Source organism: Culex quinquefasciatus, chromosome 3 (genome assembly GCF_015732765.1).
Source record: "Culex quinquefasciatus strain JHB chromosome 3, VPISU_Cqui_1.0_pri_paternal, whole genome shotgun sequence".
Lineage (NCBI taxonomy): Eukaryota > Metazoa > Arthropoda > Insecta > Diptera > Culicidae > Culex > Culex quinquefasciatus.
In genome coordinates, this window is record NC_051863.1 from 173,205,801 (window position 1) to 173,231,416 (window position 25,616).

Here is a 25,616-nt window from a genome sequence, read left to right on the forward strand (position 1 = left end):
CATGCTATTTTAACTTTGTTTGCTCGAATGTCTTCCTAAGCCAAATGAAAAACATCGAAAAATTACGGAATTCCTGCCTGTAAAAATAAAAAAAAATATTGTAACCACCCTACTGGAATTCATTCAAGAATCATGAATATTTAATTAACAATCAGAAAACATTTATCAAAAGATTAAAATAATGCTTTAAATCTCTGGAAACTTTAGTGCCATTTTTAATCTAAACCCTCACAATGCAAGTAATAGTAGTTGAAAAATAGCACCAGTTAAGCAGAGGCACGTCCATCTCTCGGAGAGATGAATTTTTAAGCAGTACGATGACAAACGATCCGATTTAACTGGGAATCCAGCTATCGTAGTTTTTCAGCCACAAAAAACCATCCTGACATATTTTTCCCTGTGCAAATATACACACGGAATAAAAACTCAACTGTCAGAGTTGAAAGTTTTGCACTTTTTTCCATCGCTTCTTAGTAAATGTCTGGAGGAAGCTTTAACCACGGCGTACTTCTAATTTATTCATGAAATTTCTTTTTCAAAAAAGCACCTTTTACCCGTTTTTACCTAGCACACCATTTGCCATCTCGAGGAAGAAAGCCCGGCCACTACTCGCTCTCAAGACACAGGAAAACTCCGTCAAATAGAATCAGGAAAGGAGCAAAAAGCATTTCACTTCCAAATGCTCCTTTGTGGACACTCAACCACCTTCCCACCCACACACACACACGTTTAAGTGCTCATGTCGTCGTTTTGGCGGCTTCTCACAAAATAGTGCAAGGACACATAAAGAGTGTGCCGAGCTGAAGGAAGAGTGAGAGCAAACGAAACGAAAAAAAAGGAAGCTGAAAAGAAGTCCTCCATAAATCATCACCTTTATGAAAGTCTGAACAGGTCTGAACTGGGTGGCACTTCTTGTGGTTGGTTTGTTCCATGGTGTGTACACAAGGTGGTATGTTTTGGTTTCCTGGAGGGGTGTTTTACAACTCGGCCAGCTCGAAAGGGGTTGGAACTTGAGGTTACATCGAAGAAAACTTTATCACTTTGGAAATACCTTGATTTATTGCATTAGAAGTTCTGTTATATTAAAGAAATCTTTAAGTAATATCAGATTTTAGGCAGAAGTCTTTTGCTCATGAAAACTGATTGTGATAATCCTACGGCTTAACACGAGACACACTTCAACGAACATTTTTTCTACGTCTTTATTAAACACTAACATCCTCACTTACCACCACTCGGTTCCCGCTTCAGATTCCAGTACAACGCAGCCTCAATTATGCTGGTCCCCCGCACGAAATCCACCGCCACCACATTCGCCGTCGGTCCCAGCTCCTCAAAGTACCACTTGGTCACATGCCGGTTCACCGAATCGGCCATCTTCCTCAGACCCCCGTACCGATCCGTAATCACACCCCACGGATCCGGCGTAAGTTCTGCCATGTCGGCCACCGGTCTATTCGTAAAGCCGTACGCGTGCCTCTGATGAACCTTGAACAGGTAGCTCTTGAGATCTTCCATCCGTTGCACGTCACCCCACTTTTGCTCAACGGACCTCCACACCACGTCTGCGTACGACCTCATCGCGTACTCGTGATCGTAGCACAAGATAACTGTTCGATTCCGGGCCCAAATGTCCTCCAGCTTGCCGTACCAGCTGATGGCCGGATCGGCCATCACGTCCCACAACGAGTTGTTCAAGAACTTAATCAACTTATCGTGGATATCATAATCTTTCCCAAACCCTACCGGGAATTCCTGCACGTCCAAAATTATAATCTCGTTGGTTTCCAGCGCGTAATCCCGCACCTGGTCCAGAATCTTCTTCAACGGCTGTAACCGCACAAACCCATGATTTGCATAAAATGGCGGACTTGCCGTTCGGTAGTACCCCACCCGCAGGTCCAGGTACCGAACGCCCTGCAGCAGCTGACCTCGAATGTTGTCGTCCTGCGTCAGCCAGTACTTGGTCACCAGATTTTCCTGACTCAGCGGATCGAACCCGTTCTTGTACGAGGCCGAATCGTGCGACCCCGGAATGAACAGCTCCCGCATCCGGAACTTGCCCAAATGCGACCGCAGGTCTCCCATCCACGTGGGGTACAGCTTCATGCAGTGCTCGGACCGGATGGTGCCGTTCGCGTCCACAAAGTACCCGTAGTAGCCATAGCAGCTGGTCGTGATGTCCACCCGATCCATCAGAGTGCGGTCGTAGAAGATGTCTGAAGGCAGAGATTGGAGGAAGGTTGAGGTTGAAGTTTTCGATTTGATTTTTTTTATATGGGCAATTGATTCGATTTGATGTGATATCAACAGGGCCTCAAGGATGACCCTTGCAGCGGTTGGCTAGAACTACAGTGGTTTAATGAAGAACCTTCACATTACTGTCGTATGAAGGGCCAAAAGGCTCACGGTGTCCTCAGGGGAAGACGACAGTCACCTCCAATAACTCCGAAAAAAGTCTGGCATAGCTGAAAACAGGGCTCGCACCCTGTTGGTTGCCTAAAAGGGCGCAGCAGACAGCTGGAGACTGACAGAGGTCAATAATTTTAATAATTTTACAATCCTTAAAAAATGTACAATAAATAAACCTTGTGACGTAGTTCTGGTCTTCCACTATCCGCATCCAGTCTCCGTCATTACAGCATACTGTCCACTGCCCTGACGCCCCCTCCCCAATCTTTAACTCCTGATAAAAAGGAAAATCATTGATGAGAAAAGGTTAAGGATGGAGAGCAAATCGAGCTCAGTATCCCCTCACCAAGATTGGTAGTAAGTGTGAAAAGCAATGAAAACATCTTTAAATACATTGAATACTTTAAATACTTTAAGCACTTTTAAAATTTTAAATATTTTAAATACTTTTAAAATTTTAAATATTTTAAATAGTTTAAATACTTTAAATACTTTAAATACTTTAAATACTTTAAATACTTTAAATACTTTAAATACTTTAAATACTTTAAATACTTTAAATACTTAAAATACTTTAAATACTTTAAATACTTTAAAAACTCTAAATACTTTAAATACTTTAAATACTTTAAATACTTTAAAAACTTTAAATACTTTGAAAACATTAAATGCTTTAAATACATTAAATGCTTTAAAAACTTTAAATTCTTTAAATACTCTAAACACTTTAAATACTTTAAATACTTGAAATACTTTAAATACTTTAAAAACTTTAAATACTTTAAATTCTTTAGATACTTTAAATACTTTAAATACTTTAAAAACTTCAAATACTTTAAATACTTTAAATACTTTAAATACTTTAAATACTTTAGATACTTTAAATACTTTAAATACTTTAAATACTTTAAATACTTTAAATACTTTAAATACTTTAAATACTTTAAATACTTTAAATACTTTAAATACTTTAAATACTTTAAATACTTTAAATACTTTAAATACTTTAAATACTTTAAATACTTTAAATACTTTAAATACTTTAAATACTTTAAATACTTTAAATACTTTAAATACTTTAAATACTTTAAATACTTTAAATACTTTAAATACTTTAAATACTTTAAATACTTGAAATACTTTAAATACTTTAAATACTTTAAATACTTAAAATACTTAAAATACTTAAAATACTTTAAATACTTTAAATACTTTAAATATTTTAAATACTTTAAAGATTTTGAATACTTTAAATACTTTAAATACTTTAAATACTTTAAATACTTTAAATACTTTAAATACTTTAAATACTTTAAATACTTTAAATACTTTAAATACTTTAAATACTTTAAATGATTTAAATACTTTAAATACTTTAAATACTTTAAATACTTTAAATACTTTAAATACTTTAAATACTTTAAATACTTTAAATACTTTAAATACTTTAAATACTTTAAATACTTTAAATACTTTAAATACTTTAAATACTTTAAATACTTTAAATACTTTAAATATTTTGAATACTTTAAATACTTTAAATACTTTAAATACTTTAAATACTTTAAATACTTTAAATACTTTAAATACTTTAAATACTTTAAATGATTTAAATACTTTAAATACTTTAAATACTTTAAATACTTTAAATACTTTAAATACTTTAAATACTTTAAATACTTAAAATACTTTAAATACTTAAAATACTTTAAATACTTTAAATACTTTAAATACTTAAAATACTAACAATACTTTAAATACTTTAAATATTTTAAATACTTTAAATACTTTAAATATTTTGAATACTTTAAATACTTTAAATACTTTAAATACTAAAAATACTTTAAATACTTTAAATACTTTAAATACTTTAAATACTTTAAATACTTTAAATACTTTAAATACTTTAAATACTTTAAATACTTTAAATACTTTAAATACTTTAAATACTTTAAATACTTTAAATACTTTAAATACTTTAAATACTTTAAATACTTTAAATACTTTAAATACTTTAAATACTTTAAATACTTTAAATACTTTAAATACTTTAAATACTTTAAATTCCTTATATACTTTAAATACTTTAAATACTTTAAATACTTTAAATACTTTAAATACTTTAAATACTTTAAATACTTAAAATACTTTAAATACTTTAAATACTTTAAATACTTTAAATACTTTAAATACTTTAAATACTTTAAATACTTTAAATACTTTAAATACTTTAAATACTTTAAACTTTGTTCGCCCAAACAAGGTAGCTGTCCACACAAAATATGGTACGTATTATTCAAAAATTTGTATCTTTGAGACGACGTTTCTGATCGAATTGGTGTCTTTTGCAAAGTCGTAGATATTGATGAGGAATATTCAGGAAAAAATGGTACCCGGACATAACTTTTTCTTACATAAAAGCAAATTTCCGAAATCCTGATTTTACGTTTTTTTTGGAAATATTATGAAGATAAAAAACCCGCAACTTTTGCCAAAATTTTGCCACCGAAACAATTTTTTTAATGGCATTTTTGCAACAAAAAAAAATGCCAAAACAAACCGTTTAAAAAAAATCATAAATCTTCGACAGATATTTTGTCCGTACATCTCTGTGGCTCAAAAGCTGCGGATTGTCACCCACCAAGAAATAATAAAAAAAAATATTTAAAATTTAGTTAATTTATTTCATTTGTGAAATTTTTTAAAATACGGCAATACACACAACAAGTTTTTGCCGAACTAGAAATAATACAAATAAAATCAATACTAATTTTAGGGAGGATTGCTTAGGGTTTGTTCAAATATTACGCCCAAAGATTTTTGATATTTCTAAAAAAGTAGTAAAGAAATTTCTTAACTGTTTGATAATGATTTTTTAGAAGTGAATACTATTTTCAAAAATTCTAAGAGATTTTACTTGAAATTTTAACTAAAAAAAAGTATGACTCGATAACGGTAAACTTTACCATAATTTTTTATGGTTTATGGCATTAAAGTTTTTAATTTAATTAGAAATTACAGTCCTTTACAATCATTAAATAATCCAACTATTTAAAGTTTAAATATTCACTAAAAGTTGAGATCATGAAATGGACATCATACAATCTTTTTTTATTTGCAAACTTTTTCTTTCAGTTTATTGTATCAGATTGCAGCTTCACTAGCATGATTTCTTAGCGTGCAATTAGTAATCAAGTTTAAGTGTGTAATTAGATGACTGTCTCAAATGAGTCAGACTGGCTGAAGTTCTCACCGGTACGGCGTGCTTTGTTCCAGACGCTGCATCACGAAACACCGGAAGGGCATAAATGAATTGGGATTTTCAAGATTAAGTTCAATTTCATCGTCACTGCTCCGACTATTGTATGAATCAGCCGTGGCTTAATCGTGTGACATCGAAATCGAAGTTTTTTTTCCGTAACAGCAAATAGTAAACTGTAAATTGCAATTCTTTCATTTAAATAATCATCAACCATGCGTAATACAATCATTTTCCTACGAGTAAAAAAAGCAATTTCACCTGCCGAACGTAACTCACCCGAAACAAATAAAATCCAATTGGCCGTTAACAATCGGTTCAAAAATTTATATTCATAAAAATCTGTCATGGAAAAAAACAATCGAGCAAAAAAGAAACAGTCTTGCGCGTCATTGAAATGAAAAATGGTTGACCACAAACCGAAGTTTAAATGTGTGGAAAGAATGGAAAACCCTGCGGACACGAGACCATCCGCAATATTGGCCCAATTCGAGCCGGCTTTGAACTAATTAAAAACTCATTCGACCCTCAGCGGAGCCTTGCTGGCCAATCAAATAAATTAAAAAATGGTACAAGCAAGGTAAATTCAGCGTGAAGTGGAATGGGAATCATTACTCGAATAAATAATTATTTGCCAATCAATAAAGGCAATCTCCTATAAAATTAAATTATTTTAATTTTTTTTAATTACTTGCTGACGCTTGAATGCCAAAATGTTACTCAAAACTACGATTTCTTTAATAAAAAGCTACATAAATTTTTCTCCATTATCCTAAACGATTTTTCAATTTCTCGGTTTTGCTATCATCGTCTGACGAGTCACGCGATAGCCAGAACATCTAATCAACCCACTTAAATTCAATATTCCACCTAATCCACCTCCCCCTTTCAACTCACCCGTCATAGTCCACCCATTGGAGTACATTGGCTTGATTGCGACCAGAACCTCCTTCTTGCGCTGCCCGTACTGGTCCCGGAAGTCGTACTCCCAGTCAATTTCCACCATCTGGGTGGTCGCCACCGGCGGTTCCTCCGTTGTGCTGCTCCCATTTCGGACCGCCCCATCGCCACCACTCTCAGCTTCCCCACTGCCGACTTCACCAAAGCTGCTGACAGTACTGCTGCTGCTGCTGCTATCGTCCGTCACCGGCACCGTGTAGTAGAACAACTTCTGCTCGAAGGCACTAATTGGGAAGTCCTCCGCCAGCAGAATGTACCCGCCCGGGTCGTCAAAGTTGCGCCAGGTCAGCTCCAGCGTCTGGAAGCGGGCGTTCACCGTGATGTACAGGTCGGAGATTTTCGGCTCGTACACGCGATCACCTGGAGTGAAAGGGTGAAAGAGGTGACGGAGTGGATTTTACTAACATCACTGAAATTACTCTTCAAACGACAATAACAATATTTTTTGACAAAGAACTTTGTCCTAAGGGCACTGTCTACGGGTGTCAATCCAAAATTTCGCGAAGCGAAAGTGTAACGATTTGTGTAATCGTTTAAACGCTTATATCTTCCATCCAATTCAAGCAATCTGCATGCTTTATCCACCAAACGAAAGGGGAAGTCTTAAATTGCAAGTAGACTACCTCACAAAGTTGATAAAACTTTGTTAAAGTACTCAAAAGTTAAGATGAAAAATAAAAATTCAGACAGGGAAAATCCCGGTCGCTGATTGGTTGAGCGCAACCTTTCCCGAACACATTAATCAGATTCAAGTATCTAGCACTTAGCAAATTTTGCTCTCTGCCACTGCTTTGAAAGCGTCGAGCCGTCACAGCCAAGCGAGGTTATAAAAGAGCGCCGTGCCGCCGGTTGAAGCTCAAACGAGTCCGAATCTTTGCACGAGGAGGATCGAGAAGCAGCAGCAGCAGCAGCACAGCAGAGCCACCGAGAGAAAGGAGAGAATTGAAAAATTGGAAAGAGAGGCAGAGCAGGCGCGGGAGGGAAAATTGCTGGCAACTTTCACACGAAAGAGTATTCTTTAAAAATCTGGTTGGGTACGGTAGTGAGTGTTTGTGTGTGCGGAAGGGAAATCGAGTGGCAAGTTTGGGGCTTGAAAGAGCACCAAATTATCAACGCATACACACAAACGCGGGCTGGGGAGCTTCATTTGTGTGCGCCTGGTTTCTGCCGTGCAACTACCCTTCACGAGTTTGCTCATCCGATCGATCTTGGGGAAAATCGATTTTCGATATTAGTGTGGTTCCACGAACACAATTTTAGTGTGGTTTACTACACACACACACACACACGAGCAAATCCACAGTCGATGGCGCTTTCTTGCTACAAATACACTTGCAACGCACTGTTTGGTGCTCTAGGTGGTGTGTAGTATGTGTAAAGAGAATGAATAAAAAGATCGGAACCCAATTTTTGCGGAGCGAAATCGTTACGTGGCGATTTCCCCTCTTCGCAGACTTCCCCTCCTTTTCCTTCACGCTGATTGGTTGAACAAACCTTTCCCGATCATCCTCTCCGAGAGACGTGAGATTGATGTATCTAAAATCATCTCCACTCAAGCTCATAATTTTCTGACAGCCGAGGAGTCAACATCGAGTGGCAGTTGCAGAATCAGAAGGGACAGCAGAAATTTCCCCCGGTCAACGACGTGGAGAGGTCGCCGAAATGGCTCGGGCCGTCGCAGGAACGGGACGGATTGTCGCTGCAGGCCATCAAGGAAGAACGTTAGGGACCGATGTGGTCAAGCTGCTGATCCCGGAAGGCTCCGGTCTAGGCTCCGGTTAACGGCATCAAGAAGGGGTCTCCGTGTTGATCGAGAACCAGTTCCCTTTGGGTCATGTTGGTTGTGGTTGCGATAAAGTTTATGGTTTTTGATACTGGACATGAAATTTAACATTTCGGCAGTCGTGACCGAAATCCGGAGTGGCCGGAGGCCCCACGGATGTTCCGGTGGGGGGACATTTCCCGAACCATAAGAATTGGGGCAATATGGGTATCAAACTTTATGGTTTTTGATACTGGACATGAAATTTGAAATTTCGGAAGTATTGGCCACAATCCGGAGTGGCCGGAGGCCCCGCGGATGTTCCGATGAGGGGACATTTGCCGAACCATAAGAGTTAGGGCAATATGGGTATCAAACTTTATGGTTTTTGATACTGGACATAAAATTTGACATTTCAGCAGTAGTGACCACAATCCGGAGGCCCCGGGGATGTTCCGGTGGGGGGACATTTCCCGAACCATAAGAGTTGGGGCAATATGGGTATCAAACTTTATGGTTTTTGATACTGGACATGAAATTTGAAATTTCGGAAGTATTGGCTACAATCCGGAGTGGCCGGAGGCCCCGCGGATGTTCCGATGAGGGGACATTTGCCGAACCATAAGAGTTAGGGCAATATGGGTATCAAACTTTATGGTTTTTGATACTGCACATGCATCTGACCATTATCTGAAGTTACGCAGTTAAAATAAATCGCTTATTTTACGCAGGAAGTAATAAATCGATTACTGCGATTGCCTTTTTATTGTGCCGCGGCGAAATTCTGTTTCTGGAAATATAGAATAACTATTTCGAATTCAATTAGAGCCCTTGAAAGGGCAGTTTTAATGTTTGCTGTTGAAATTTACTTTGCTGCCGCCAATTGCTTGCAACAGCCTTGCAAACACATTTCCGCATCTTGATAACTTTCGAGTGGTGAGGGAAAGTCGATTGATTTCACCTTGATTTCTATTGCAGCTCCATTTGCAATTTCCGTCCCCTTAGTTCGATAGGAAGTTGATATTATGTCTTAAAACTATTCACAAAAGAGTTGTCTCATGTAATTATAAGGGAATCGTGGGGAAATTTGGACCGGACATTCTTATCGAAAATTTCAACAATCATCTTGCAAAGTTCTTTGTCATACTGGTCATGTGTAACATAACCACCTGCACCTTTTTTCATTCAAATTTAGTACATGGGTAATTCTCCACCAACTCACACAGCAGTTACCCAGACCCCTCTTCGATTTGCGTGAAACTTTATCCTAAGGGGTAACTTTTGTCCCTGATCACGAATCCGAGGTCCGTTTTTTGATATCTCGTGACGATGGGGCGGTGCGACCCCTTCGATTTTTCAACATGCGAAAAAAGAGGTGTTTTTCAATAATTTGCAGCCTGAAACGGTGATAGAAATTTGGTGTCAAAGGGACTATGTAAAATTAGACGCCCGATTTGATGGCGTACTCAGAATTTCGAAAAAACCGTATTTTTTCATCGAAAAAAAACACTAAAAAAGTTTTAAAAATTCTCCCGTTTTCCGTTACTTGAATGTAAAAAAATTTGGAGCATGTCATTTTATGGGAAATTTAATGTACTGTTCGAATCTATATTGACCGAGAAGGGTAGTTTTTTCATTTATAACAAAAATTTTCATTTTAAAATTTTGTGTTTTTTCTAGCTTTGCAGGGTTATTTTTTAGAGTGTAACAATGTTCTACAAAGTTGTAGAGCAGACAATTAAAAAAAAATGATATATAGGCATAAGGGGTTTGCTTATAAACATCACGTTATCGCGATTTTACGAAAAAAAAGTTTTGAAAAAGTTACTTTTTGCGTTTCTCTTTGTTTCGTCGTCCGTGTCTGTTGCGGGTGATCATGAACGGCCATGATCGATGACGACCAACTTTTTCAAAACTTTTTTTCGTAAAATCGCGATAACTCGTGATGTTTATAAGAAAACCCCTTATGTCTATATATCATTTTTTTTCTAATTGTCTGCTCTACAACTTTGTAGAACATTGTTACACTCTAAATAATAATCCTACAAAGTTAGAAAAAACACGAAATTTTGAAATAAAAATTTTGTTCTAAATGAAAAAATGACCCTTCTGGGTCAATGTAGATTCGAAAAGAACATTAAATTTCCCATAAAATTAAATGTTCCAAAATTTTTTACAGTCAAGTAACGGAAAACGGTTTAAAAATAGGTTTTTTCGAAATTCTGAGTACGCCATCAAATTGGGCGTCTAATTTTACATAAAAGTCCCTTTGACACCAAATTTCTATCACCGTTTCAGGCTGCAAATTATTGAAAAACACCACTTTTTTCGCATGTTGAAAAATCGAAGGGGTCGCACCGCCCCATCGTCACGAGATATCAAAAAAAGGACCTCAGATTCGTGATCAGGGACAAAAGTTACCCCTTAGGACAAAGTTTCACGCAAATCGAAGAGAGGTCGGGGCAACTTTTCCCAAGTTCGTGTGAGTTGGTAGAGAATTACCCATATTGTATTGTATTGTAACGGTACATGTAGATATTTATGACTTTTCATATTTTTTCAATAGTTATTTGTCTATAAAATAAATAAGTTTGTTTATAAATAAATTGTATTGCATGTTATAATTACTATATTAGGCCATGCAAATATTTTTTTTTAAATCGCCTTCGACTTTAGCCGCAGAGGAATTTTCTCTTTTTTCTCGAGTTTGGCAGTTTAGGTTTCAAAAATCATCATTTTAAAAATCATAATTTATTCAAAAATTGGCAATACTGCAAATTAATTTTGTTTAACTTTTACCATACCAAAACCGATAATTTCTAAAAATAGTAATTTTGTGCATTTTTTACTTTATGTGCAATGTCAATTTAACAAGTCAAAGTAGTTATGTCACAGACATAACCGGAATGGCGTAGACTACGTAAAGTTTTGATATGTGGACATAGAGTTTTCCGTAGCTTAATTTTGAAGAATTGGTTAGATACTTGAAATACATTAACGGAATAAGATCGTAAATCGTGAGATGGGCCCCCGACACGTAATATTGAATGTTTGGCCCTTTTGACATGTAAGTCTTGATTTAAACATTTTAAAAGTATTGTTTTCGGAAAATCGGAAAATTTCACGAATGTTCCATATTTTAACATTGAAAATCGGACAATTAGTTACTGAGATATCAACGTTAGAAAATGGTGGGTTGTTTGGGTGAGACTCAGAAAACATAAATTTTCTTGCTTTTTAAACCTTTGCATGGCAATATCTCAGCAACTAAAGGACGTATCAACAAAGTTCAAAAAAGCAAAATAGAGAAATTTTCTCAGCCTTCCAAAAATATTTTTTTCAAAAATGGGCAAACATGTGCACTAATTTAAAAAAATGGAAAACTGTGACTATTTTCAAAAAAGTTACTTAAAAATGGCTATAACTTGAAAACGGTGCATTTTATGAAAATTTCACTACTGTACTTTTTGATTGCAAATTTGATTTTACATTAAGTTGAGAAATTTTTGCGACCAATATTTCGATTTTTTGAAAAAAAAATTGTGTTGATTCAAAAATTCATAACTTGGTCAAAGATTTTTTGCACAACCTAGAAATTTCTGAAAAGTTGGCATTTTATGTCCTCTAAAACATATCAAAAAATAAAAAAAAATTAAAAATAGTGTTTTTTGGCAAATCAAGTTTAAGTGACAAAAAGTTAAATTAAAAATCACCAAAAAAATTTTACCGTGTATCATTTTTTTCAGTGTAGTTCTTATCCATACCTACACCTTTGCCGAAGACACCAAATCGATCAAAAATTCCTTCAAAAGATACAGATTTTTAAATTTTCGTATATCATTTTTGTATGGACAGCTGCCAAATTTGTATGGAAAATTATATGGACAATCTAATGATGCAAAATGGCTTCTTTGGGCATACCGAAGGCACCAGAAAAGTTTCAGTCGGATAAAAAAATACAAAAAAAAATCGAATGACCGAAATCTCAGAGAATTGCTCATATGCGTTCTGACAGCTGGGACTAATTTGCAAGTTCTTTTAGATTTATACTAAAAACTTGGGATTATCAAAAAAAGTTCAAATTGCCAAATTGCTAATCTGTCGTGTGCTCGTAGAGATAGTGAAGATTTACCAATACCAGGCCAACTCCACAATAGTTTACTCACCAATCATTCGCTGCGCGTGGCCTAATTGGATAATCAGCACCAATGACAGCAGCAAAGGTAGCAATCTATCCATGATCACTAACTGCGGTTTAATTCTGCTATTCTCACCCATTATATCAGATGCTATATCACAAGCCGCACATTGAAGTAATACTTCCGCAAAACCCAAACTTTCACCCGCTATCTAATTAAATTAAAGCCACAAAACGGAAACCACGATCAACGTTCTCATGCTATCCAAAATAACAAACACTCGGACCTAGCCTTTCGCCCAGTTGACCCGCGAAACTGCGAGCGATCCGCTCCACGGCAGTATTGTCACCCAACTGATTAGCGCTTCGTTGGTCTCGTTGACTGTTCCGTACCGTTCATTCATAGTGAGCATCGCGGCTCAACGAATCTTGCTCTCTGCTGCTCTCGCGCTCAAACGTGGGGTTTCCAATTTACATAATATGTGCACATTGATGATCGAGGGTGTACTTACTGATGGATATCCACAACTCGCGATGATCGTGACGAACAACAAACAGCGTTGCACTGCCGTTGGACCTTGGCGAGGTTCTACCTTTGCGCGAACGCCGCGTCAGATGACGAGGAATTCCGCGTGGTTGAGCGACGGTCACCACTCTGACTGTAGAACCAGTTTTGCTGGAGTGTTGAGACAGGTCAACTCGGCTGCGTAGAAAGTGAGAAGTGGATGTGGGATTCCGTGGAGATCCACTTTCGCTGAATGCATTTTTTGATTCATGTAGTTCAGGCAATGTTAAAATAATTTGTTGTAGTGTGTTAAACCGTTATCAAAAATCATTCTAATCGCAACTATGAAGTTGATCGTGTTGATGGTTCTGCCAGCTCCGAAGCTCTGAATTCTGTCCTCACAACAATCGAGTATCTGATCAGCGTGGATCCTGGGTATTTGACTGTGTTTCCTACGACGGCGCACCAAATTACACTACAATTACATATTGAATCCCGTTGCGTGCAGCTCAAAATACCTTACCTTCACAGATCTCGAAAATTTGAATTCAATCCTGAGATATTCAATAAACCGAAAAAAACTCCGTGAATTTCTGTCACTTGTCATATGAAAGAAGTTTCAATCTTGTCGTATGTTTCTTAATGTAAGTGCGACAAAAGGGCCAAGGGATTTCAGGTCAGAACGCGTTTGACACAAGTACGAGCTCGACTACCGTAATTATTTGTAATTATAACTCGGCACTTAAGCAACCAAATTCAACCAAACTTCAGGACAATGCATAAAATGGTAAACCAAACAAATCGTGTTTGTTATTGTTTAAATTGCGTGCACTTGTTTACCTTCTATAGAGCAATTCCAGCTCAAATCGGGTTTTTTTTCTGGTAGTTTTGTACCCGACCCTCTCCGATATCAATGAAACTTTGTTATCCTAGCGCTAAATGAGCCATTTTTGTGTAAATGGAGCCAATTGTACTCGAAAATAACATTTGAGAAGGGCACAAGTTATTTAAATATTTTTGTATTTTGCAATTAAAAAATTACTGTATTTCGAAGCCGTTGCATTGTATCAAAAAGTGGTCAAAGACAAACTTGAAGAATATTGGACGAGCTTTCTGAAAATAACTACACTGAAATAAAACTACACGCCACTTTTATGAGATATTTTGATTTTTAAGTTTAAAAGAAAAAAATTAAGGTGATGTCACGATTTTTTTTTCGTTCAAATTTTTTGAGGAAATAGCCTAAAAAGTTACAAAAAGACTCACGAAAAATGCAGGATGTCTCTCCTAAAAAAATACAAAAATCTTTTACTAAAACTGTTGTTTTGAAAAGTGGTCTAAACGTCAAAATTTTTAAAAATCGGTAGGGCGTCATCCATAAAGTATGTCACGCTAAAATCCGTCAAAATTTTGATTATTTTGATTGCACACACAGAACGCTTAACGAAAGTAGCCTAAGCCATCTTTTCACTTGCGCAAATGTTTTCACAGTGCTTAAAATATAAAATTGCTTCCAACTGCACATTCCCTTGTACATGCATTAGCTTTTCTGGTGAAAAATAATCCCGAAACATGTAATTGATTAGCAAGCGCATTAAAAAAAACAAACGCTCAGAGTCACTTGACGTTTATACCTATTCTCGTCGAAACGAAAACGGAGCGAAAAGCGAAGGCAAATGAAGAACTAAGGCCTACCACCAACACCACCAGCAGCGCTTGTAAGAGTGAGCCAATGATTCCAGGAGCCTTTCTCTGGAAATGCTACTTTTTGTTAGTTTAAATAATTCTTAAGGGGTTACATACACGTAGAAAATCACCAAAAATTCATATTACGGAAAATTTATTAAATCAACTTAAAAGATGATTTTCAATCACTCCTGAAAGTTTTATGAAGCTATTTCATGATTAAACTGAGTAAGAGACGATTCAAGCTGAAAATTTTGACATGCGCAAAGCGAACTGTCAAACCACGGGTATGAATCTTTAAGCAATTTCAATATGGCGACTTGTATCAGAAGAAAGTGAGGCATTTTCGCTAGTTCTCACTGTTCTGTGTTCTGCGTGCAAGTACGCAAACATTGACCTCACACATACTAACACAAAGCGCCACCAAGAGGCTAAAGGTGATTACGAATATTTTTGGCACTTTCGTTAAAAAATATGCGGTTTTGCAAAAACAAATAACAAAACCAACTTTTAAGTGTAGTTCGACTGTCAAACTTGTGATTCATTACTGATTTGTTCGAATTTTTTTTAAAAATAATAAGTTTTTTACAGCACCCCTTTTCGACGGACATTTCTGTTGTCACCTTCTGGTTCCTTGGATTGGCCATGGAAAATTTCACAGTGTAATAAACAGGGCAGCTACCACCACCACTGTTTCGAATGAGAAAATGATACAGGTTTTTCAGACGAGTTTCAATCCCTTGGTCAAACCTTGTGAGCGTTTTTCTCTGAACACTGAGTTGATTTACGGGTGCTACGATATCTCGAGATGAGATTGGCCAAATTGGCTGAATTTTGGAGTGAAGACTCCGAAGACATACCCCGTGTGCATGACAAAGCCTGATTTTGAAATTTTGCATTTTTAAAAAATACAGAAATCAAAAACTGACGATTTTTAAAATGAAAAACATAAAAATATTTTTAACTTTTTTAAAAATAAACTTTTAGAAAATCGGCCTTCGTCATGCACACGGAATCAGTTTAACGAGTCTTCACCAAAATGTTGAGACGATTTGGTCAAGGCAGTGTTGAGATATCGAGGCACCCTTTTTTGAAAATGCTAACTTCATACAGACAACCAAATGTCTTCAAATTTATTTTGATGAACGTTGAAAATGTATATTTTTATGTTCTGAAAACAGATATAGAACAAAGTTTAAGTTTGTGCTCAAACCAACCTCTGACATTTTTGCCGATTTACATGTATGTAACCCCTTAATGCTATTTAAACTAACATGAACTGATAGCCACAAAGGTGCGTCGCAAGAAAAAAATGCTAAAAACGGTAATAGAAATTGCGTGGGCAACAGGGCATTCTCGTCAGACGAGAATAGACTATGAAAATATGTTTGTAAAATGCTTGTAAAAGACATTGAAACAACTTTTGGCAAGTCAAATTGAAGAGAAATGTTCACAAAAAGCTTCTCTTCTGGTTGATGTACTTGGTTATAGTAAACTTCAAGGAATCCACCGGATTATCGAGCACCATTTAGACACCACCGCTGATTGTGATGGGAATGGGTATATTTTCCCTAGTTACAGTAGAGGTCCCCGGGACCACCTCGCATCAACTGGAACCAGCCAATTGCGTTCGCGGTCAGCCCACCACCACTCGATACGGTTTATGATCGTTTGCTCCGGCAGCAGCGGTCATAAATTACATTAAAGTGCACTTATCGCAGGCTCTTTGTTCTCACCAGCACCGCCAGTTACATCGTAACTGCTGCCAATACATGTTGTATTGTCGGCCACATGGTGACAATATGAACGCCCCTTCAACTGGCAAATTACCCTGGAACCCCAGCATGTAAGTGTAGTGTTTTGGTTAGCTGTGCGATGTTTTTGTTGTGGTTAACGCCGGGGTTTCCTCCTCGCGGTCTAACCGCTGATTGGTAATTAAACTTGTAAACAACCCGTGGGAAAAGCTGCGGTTTAGTGTGATAACAGCAAACCGAACGGCGGTGCTCTATAAACTGTTGAGCGTTGGGATCGAAAAACATCCCGAGCGTATGAGCACGTTTCACCCCCCGTAACGCCTCTCCGTCCGGATCGCTTACCCGGGTATTCCACGCTCCCACACGCTGTACACTAAAACCCCCGTTTACGCGCAGGCGTTACGCTTTTTGTTTGGTTGATTTCTCGAAAACAGTGTAATGTTTTTACATTCTTTTGAAAGCAATTTGTAGATCTGTACAAGACGTATAAATCGCTTCAAAAAGTTTGCAAAAATATTGCGTCGTTCCAGAGAAATTGACGAAATACAAAGCGTAACGCCTGAGCGTAAACCGGGGTTTTAGTGTATGAATCATTGTAACACGCCTTCCCCATTCATTCTAGTGGCTCAGCGGTTCGTGGTTCCATAAATTACCATTTTTTGCCGCGGAATTTCAAAAGAGGAGGGAGGCGTAGCAGCCCCCTCGGGAAAGGGAAGTAAGCTAAAACATTCATTTTGAGGTTTTGCAGGTGGAGGAGGTGTTCTTCCACTCAATTTCCCCACTCCAGCGAATGCATTATTCAAATCTTGAACCATTTTGGCACTCGTTCAAATTCCCGAACACGTGCACGTGTACACATTTGCTTAGGAAGCGGGGCAAGGTTGATTTATGGTGCTAAACCGAGATTTCACTAAACGAATACGTGAGCGTAACGCACCGCGCGTTCCCGTGCCGCCATCTTGCGGCGTGAGCTGTCAGAAAACGTTCGTTAAGAAAACCAAAAAAAACAACTCGTCAGAATTGTGATGAACTCGACGGTGTGCTTCAACTTCAACTTGAAGCCCGTGTCCAAGAAGTCGGTCGACGACTCGTTCACCGGAATCCCACGTCGTACGGTACACTTCAAACGACAAGTGTGCTCCTTCGCAACGCATCACGCTCAGTTGAGAAGGATTAGTGAGCTGGGAATCAAAAAGGATAACGAACGAGCTGAAGCGGTCTGAGTGGCGGAGGATGAGTCGAGTTGGCTCGGTGTGACGAGAGAGAGAGAGAGAGAGGGAAAGGATAATTTGCATCTCGCTTTTATTTGGTGCTGAGGACTTTTGCAGAAAGGGTAATCGAGAAATGAAGAAGTTTCACTCGTTTTTGAATGGTAATGGGATGGAAGTGCAAATTAATGCTGATTGGAGGGAGGTGGAAATTCACTCGTTTGTAAGTTCTACAGAAGGACTGGATATGGCTTGGATATGGAAACAATTGTTACAAAGGAATGATTACTAACACAGTATAAGGCACCATCCAAAAATGACGTACCATTTCAGAGATTTGTTGATTTGTACCAAAGTTTGACGATTAAAAGGCATCTTGCCGATACAACGCAGTTAAATGGTTTTTTGACATATTTAAAACAAATCATTATTCAAATACAATTTTTCAGTAATCAGCCTTTTTCGATTTTTCTTGAACTCTGTTATTTGCCTTAAAGTTTGTGTGAGGCAACTTAATTGCTGGGTTATAGCTCAAAAGTTTTTTTTTTTAAATTCTAAACAAACATATATTGAAATATGTATTTTCGTGTCAGTTAACTTTTTTGTTTATAAAAGTAAACAGATTCTAGAATATTTAAATCCATTTTTGTATGGGCAGCTGGCAAATTTGTATGGCAACCTTGTATGGACGAACCAATGACACAAAATGGCTTCTTTGGTCGAAAGTGGTTAATGAATTTTCACGATTTTACGGACAAAGTAACATTTGAGAAATTTGGAAATTTGCGTGAAATTTTACCATTTTCTCAGAACAATGCTTAAAAATAAAAACACTCACTTAATATTTCTTCAATAATTAATTTTTAAGATTTCAATTGAAAAACGTGATATAAACTTTTGAAGAATTGAATTGAAAACATTCATTAATACAAGAATAAAATAGTTACAACATTTACTAAGAAATGGATGTCTAAATGATGTTAATAAGAATAAGTCAAATCGAAATATTTTCTGAACTATCAAGTTATCATGAAATGCAACGGTTATGATGATTGCAGTTATTTATCTTAGTTTTATTTTCTGTGAGTTTTGTCTTCATTTAATGTTTTTAAAGTTTTTTAATGACAACGTTTTAAAATTGACTTAACTAATATATTGCAAACAGTTTTAAAAAAATGCTCAGATTTAAAAAAAAATTGAAATTATCATCATATAAATTTTTTCCACATTTTCTTCGAAACCTTACTGAAATAAATCATATTTTTATTCCCTGCACAAACAATTTTACTGCCATTTAATGTTGAAGGTAAATACTTGAAGATCCTAACTTCTTAGGCATTTAAACAACATTTAAAATAAATTGAGTCCCATAATATTTTAACATAGCAATGATCTGGTTTGATGGCCTCCGTGAAAATTAGAAATTTTAAATTATAACATAAAATATAAAGATGATTGTATGTTACAGATTATATTTTTCCATCTTGTTTTTTTTAATGAAACTTCTGAAGTGGGAGTTGAAACCTTTAAAAATATTTTTACTGGATGAAAAACGTAGAGACTAAATTACACCGTTAAATGGTTAAATCTTATTTTGATTTCCAACCTAATAAAGTATGTAGAATTCATGCGAGTCTGGGAAAACTTTTAAGATTAATGAATCTAATTTGCTGAAAAAGTACAAAAAAATATCATAGAATGTACAAAAAAATTATGTCATGTTAAGAACAAAAATGCTTATCTGAAAACAACAAAAAAATCCTATAAGTGACTTAATTTGATGATCTAAATTTTAAATTAAAACATAAAAATACTTTTTAAATTCATGGTTTTTAAATGAAACGTGTAAAGAAGGCGATAAAACCATAGTGATGGACGAAAAAATGTTGAAAAAAAAAGATTTATTTACCGTTGAGGCCAGACAAAAATTGTGGATCTTGTTTTGATTTATAATTAAACAAAATAGATAAATTTAAAACGAATCGCAGAAAACGTTTCAGCCTAGTAAATAGAATGAACCTAGAGCGTCCAATTTCTCGGAGTTACAAAATTTCCGGGAAACGGGAAATTTTCAACAAATTTCACGGGTTAATCCCGAGAGCCCTTTGATTTATCCAAAATAAGTCTGACCCTGTTTCTGATAAATATTTTGCATAAAAAATGTTTAGGACAGCAACTTAAATGGTCAAAATAAATGTGAGGATCCTTTACGGCCTTGACTGCTTAAAGACAACATCAAAAAATATATAAATTTTCTTAATTTCAAAGCTTTTTTTTCAATTCGTTCAAAAATAATGATTTTTTTAATGAAGTATTTTTTGTTAAAAAGTAGGTATTATTTTTTTAAATACAGTGTTTGGACAGTGAGTAAAACTAATCCATGCTCCAAAACCAAAAAAATGCATTAAAATGTGTCTCTGTTGGAGAGAATATGATAAAAAATAATTTTGATAATTAGGTTCAAATGAAAAAAGAACAATGCAGTAAATATGTTTTTGGCAAATCCGTCGTGAAACTACTTACTTTTCCTGTCTTGAACGACGAAATAGCCTACTTTTCTGTACCAAAAATAACAGAATCGAATAGCAACACTTTTCAAAATAAATGCTGAAAAGTTCTACTTTTCAACACTCAAATGGGTGCTGAAAAGTTGAACTTTTCAGCACTCAAATGGGTGCTGAAAAGTTGAACTTTTCAGCACTTGTTTCGAAAAGTAACACTTTTCAACATTGTTTTGCTTTAAACGATTTAATGACAAAATACATGAAAATTTTACATAAAATTTCACTCAGTGTGTGTTTTTTGGAATTACAAAAAATGTTGTAGGGAACTCGTTGCAAAACTTGATTTTTTCAGCACTCTTCGTATTTATCCAACTCGGTGAACCTCGTTGGATAAATGTACGACTCGTGCTGAAAAAATCCTCTTTTTGCAACTTGTTGCATAAACTACTATTTCAAGGCAAAAAAAGAAATGAAAAATAAGCAGAAAATCTATTTTCATTGCAAATATTTTTCTAAAACAAATCTTACTGGTTTGAGCTCATGAATAAATAAATAAGCATTGAATTTTCCTTCACAATCTGCTTTTTACTTGAAATCCATTTAGTTTGTTAAATGATTTTTTAATGATTCAGCCTAATAAAAAAAAGTTATTTAGTAGTTTCATATTTGAACCTCTTACGCCCTTGGTAGCTCTAGTGCTCTATAAATTTTTAAGTTTAAACTGTAATTTCTCGAACACCTTTAAACAAATTAACCTTGTTCTTCTCGTTCTTTCCAATCCAATTTTAATTCAATTTGGTCATTTTGGTTGATTTTAGCGTGACGTACTTTATGGATGAAGCCTAATGTACATAGTTTTGTAGTAATTTTGACATAACATTTTTATGGGTATTTTAAAAACAATTGCCTTCCGTGAAATTTCCGTGAAACTTGTTTTGCAATTATGGTCGTGAAAGAAAATACAATACTAAATCGATGGTCGAAATTCTGGTGAACTCTTCAACTAAAAGTCCATTTTCAATATCGAAACATTCCTTCAAGAAGTGAAAATTGGTAAATCCAAAATTCAACATAAATTAAAATTGACAGTGAACATTTATTTATAAGGTAACATGAGCAAATATAGAAATTAAATTATATAAATAAATGTAATCTTAGTCAGGTTGAAAGAATTATATTTCTATCACTCGATTTTTTATTATTAAGGGTAGAGTTTTTTTTTAATATCAGATAATTCATAAATCGCTTGTGAAAATGTTTATAAGTTTCAAAAATGTGGTACTTTAAAAAAATATAAAAAAACAACTCATTTGGATCTTTTTAAGTAATCTTAAATGTCTGCAAAAAACAGGAGCAAAGGAAAACTAAATTTCTAGGAATTCTTGAACATATTTTATCGTGACAAAACAAAAAAAAAACATTGAGAGTGGTAATAGGATAAATAGTTTTGTTTTTTTTGCGTATCGATAAAAACAAATCAATAAATTTGAGAATAAAACACAACAAAAAGCGTTCCAATCGACTTAAAACATTATTTTCTAACACTGCATCTTTTCATCCTCAAGCATATTTTTTACACGAAAGTCACGTTACGTTCGTCGGAAACCCATTCTCGCTGGCAGTTGCCCCGAGGCCTTTCTCCTTCTCAACTTTCAGTACATTTTCCAAGCAAATGGTTGAGTTTTCCACTTTCACGTGTGAGCTTCCCAGTTCCCGTGAATCCTTTCAGCTGCCGTCAGGAGTTTGTCATCGCACTCCTGCTGGGTCTGGCCCACGTGTGACGATGATGACGGTCGGTCGTGCCGCCATGAATGAAATGATGACGGGCAAAAGGACCTATCTCGCGGTGGATGTCAATCTTTTTCCCCTCCCAAGTTGTCACAGGTAGGATGGTGCTGGCAGATATTGTTCAGGTGACATTCCAGGATGAATAGAGATTGTCACGGCTTCAAACTCTCTTCCGCATCTTGAAGTGATGGACCCACACTATCTATTCTTGGGAGTTTGCTCCCATTCAAGGGGTGAAATTGTTGTTATTGTTGTGGCGATAACGACGGTCTTTGAGGGAAAATTGGTTGAAAAATTGCGAGTTGTTGGTCCACAAGCCAGGAAAATAACTTTTTCTGATTACGGAGCTTTACAAGGTACGGGGGGGGGGACTTTGGTAAGTTGATAATCTGCGTAACCAGCGTACCAAAAAAGAATTTGAATTAGCAGGAAAACTGTCAGCGTAACGAATTCGAACTGTCAGCTCGTTTCCATTCACGTGACACTTGTCAGGCCACCAGAGAGGCCTTTTTGTTGGAGTCCGGAGTGACGGAATCCCAACCAACGACAACGCCAACTGACGGTTATTGAATTTGGAAAAGTGCGGTTTTATGTTTCAGTGACGGGTGAGTTGTGTACTCTTTTCCGTGGAAATTTGAATCATCCATTTACTGAAAAAAAACATTAAAAATCATGAAGCGCCGTACACCGTAAATTCAATGGAGGCGCCTGGTAGTTCAAAAAATGAACAATAATTTATTCAACGAAACTTTTTTCCTTTCTTTCACAGGTTTGTTCAACAGGACTTTCAATCAGCCAAATTACCAATTAATGAGGGTAAATAAAAGCCATAAATTTCACCACATTTGCACCCCAAAAAAAACAACATCCCAATAATTGCAAGTTCGTTCACACAATCTGTTGTTTCCGCCCACGTGCCGATAAATTACCCTCCGCTCGGACGTGCTGGAACGTTCGTAAGTTCATCAGCAGCTCATTCACCAGAAGAGGCAAGACCAGGAAAATGCAAAATAATGACCCACCACGATCCGGTTCGGTTGTTCTTTCTTTGAACAACAAACCAGCTGAAAAACGCAGCTCAACAAGTTGGGTGCCAGCCGGGGAGCTTTTCCCGGGGAAAATTCTCACCATTTTTCAGGCCTCCCCGAGCCCATTCATCGTGGGGAGCCCAGGAAATGGTCGACATCGAAAGGATGTGCTAGAATCTACTATTATCAGTGCGGTGCATTTTGCACAGTGGGCCAAGTTGTAAATTTATTGGTCAAAACTTGGTTCAAATTTAATCTTCAAAAAGAGTTTCTTATAAATTCACTTAATTTAATCCAAAAAAGTGTCGAAATTAAATAAATTTTATGATTAAGTTTTGCCCACTGTGCCCGGGGAAGGATTTATCCTTGGAACGAAGCCCAGTAGCGGGCTAGCTGTTCGATGTACGATGCCAAAGGTCGAGTACCGAGGTTGGCCACCAACAGTCGGCAGAGCCACAACACTCAGGAAGTTGTACGTTTTGCAATTGCTATCGAATGTGACAGGTTCGGGACAGTAACGGAATTTGTGCTGGTGGAATTTTGTAGGAAAAAATGACACAGAATCAAGAAAAAAAAACTGTTCTCTACTATTATTTTTGAGCTATGAACACTGTTTCATTTTCGTTACTTTTTTCCTCAAAATACCTCAATTTTGCAAAAATACCCAAATTTTTATAATTCACCATATGAGAGTCAAATAAAGTGGAATTTTTTATGTATTTTCACTTTATTAGTGCTTTTTTTTTGGTAAATATTCTACTTTTGACAAAATACCGTATTTTTCGAAAAATCACAAATTTTCAACATTTTCAAATTGGCTATCCAACGAAACAAAATAGTGTACAAACAGAACTCTAATAAAGTGAAAATGGATACAAAATGTCGCTTCGTCTGAAACCCATAATGTGCGTCATAAAATTTGTAGTCCTTTTGAAAAATACGGTTTTTAGTGCAAAATTACATATCCAACATAAAAAAGCTCGAATAAAATTGAAATGCACACATTTTTTTATATTACAGTCATGCCTCGGATTAGCCCCGCATCTGGAGGATGCAAAAGGCGAGCATAACTTAAGGGGTTACATACATGTAGAAAATCACAAAATTTCATATTACAGAATATTTATTAAATCCACTTAAAAAATGATTTTCAATCACTCCTGAAAGTTTCATGAAGATATTTCATGATTTAAATGAGTTAGAGACGATATAAGCTCAGAAGTTTGCCATGCGCAAAGCCAACTGTCTAACTTTCTGAGCGTTTTTCTCTGAACACCAAGTTGATTTACGGGTGCCACGATATCTCGAGATGGGATTGACCAAATTGGCTGAAATTTTGGATGAAAACTCCCAAGACATGTCCCGTGTGCATGACGAAGCCCGATTTTAAAATTTTGAATTTTCAAAAAATACAAAAATCAAAAACTGGCGATTTTTTATATGAAAAACTGAAAAATATTTTTTATCTTTTTTTAAAATAAAATTTTTGAAAATCGGCCTTCGTCATGCACACGGGACCAGTTTAACGAGTCTTTACCAAAATTTTGAGCCGATTTGGTCGAAGCAATGTTGAGATATCGTGGCACCCGTTTTCTGAAACTGCTAATTTCAAAAAGCTATATATCAGCAATGATACAACCAAATGTCTTCAAATTTGTTTTGTTAATAGATGAAAATGTATATTTTAATGCTTTGAAAACAGATTTTGAAAAAGTTTAATTGTGTGCTCAAACCGACCTCTGACATTTTTGCCGATTTACATGTATGTAACCCCTTAAGCACAGCGCTTATGGAATTTTGGCTAAATTGGAGACATTAGCTATAATCGAATGAAAAATCATGCAAACATCAAACAATTGTAGTGTTTTGGAATCGTGACGTTGACAGTTATCCATTGTAATTAAAGCTACATGTAAATTTTCACAAAAATACGTATTTTTCCTGTGTTTTGAAAATGTAATTTTAACTCTAAAAAAACCTCAAAATATTTGTTATTGAAATGGGTATCAAATGATCGTGTTTTTGTCATGCATTTCGAGTGTTTATTTTTGAAAATACTTGAATTTTTCACAAAACTACTTATTTTCGGAAAAATATTAACATCATTTTTTGAAAATACTCAAAGTTTTCACAAAACTACAAACTGTAATAACAAGTTTTTTTAAATACTTACGAAATGACGAATTTTCGAAAAAAAACACTCCAAATTTCAGTTGGGTAACAAATGATCGGATTTTTTTAAAGATTCCGAATGTAATATATTTTGAAACTTTGAAATGTTAAGAATTTTTTAGAACATACGTAGTCTTGTGAAAATTTTTAGTATTTTCAACACAAATTTTCATAGCTTTCGAAATTTATTAAAATATCTCGATCATTTGGTACCCATATTGTGAAAAACTGAATTTTTGAGCATTTTCAAAAATACGTCGCTACGTGATTTTTTTTACTATTTTCAAAAAAATAAGTGACTACTTTCGAAATGTATGAAAAAATCCAGATCGTTTGATATCCATACTGTAAAAACTAGAAGGTTTTTTTTTCTTGAAAATATTTAGTTTCGTGAAAATTTTAAGTATTTGCAAAAATGATGAAATATTCGAAATGTACGA

At 35.6% G+C, this 25,616-nt stretch overlaps 2 protein-coding genes across 11 annotated transcripts in view; one reads left to right on the forward strand and one right to left on the reverse strand.

Annotated features, from left to right (window-relative positions):
- LOC6044582 (RNA binding protein fox-1 homolog 1) overlaps positions 1-25,616 on the forward strand; it is a 520,873-nt gene that overhangs the window by 39,445 nt on the left and 455,812 nt on the right. The window contains exon 2 of one of the 10 annotated variants that reach the window (XM_038261802.1): positions 22,746-22,792. The exons of the other annotated variants lie outside the window; for them this stretch is intronic. The gene's annotated coding sequence lies outside the window, so the exon portion shown is untranslated. The remainder of the gene's footprint in view (positions 1-22,745; positions 22,793-25,616) is intronic. 10 annotated transcript variants of the gene reach the window in all.
- Positions 1,184-12,899, reverse strand: LOC6041180 (PI-PLC X domain-containing protein 1). Its single transcript, XM_038261813.1, has 3 exons — positions 12,560-12,899; positions 6,569-6,991; positions 1,184-2,219 (listed from the first exon to the last, which is right to left on the reverse strand). The coding sequence occupies exons 1-3, from the start codon at positions 12,669-12,671 to the stop codon at positions 1,222-1,224; spliced, it is 1,533 nt and encodes a 510-aa protein (XP_038117741.1). The 5' UTR covers positions 12,672-12,899; the 3' UTR covers positions 1,184-1,221.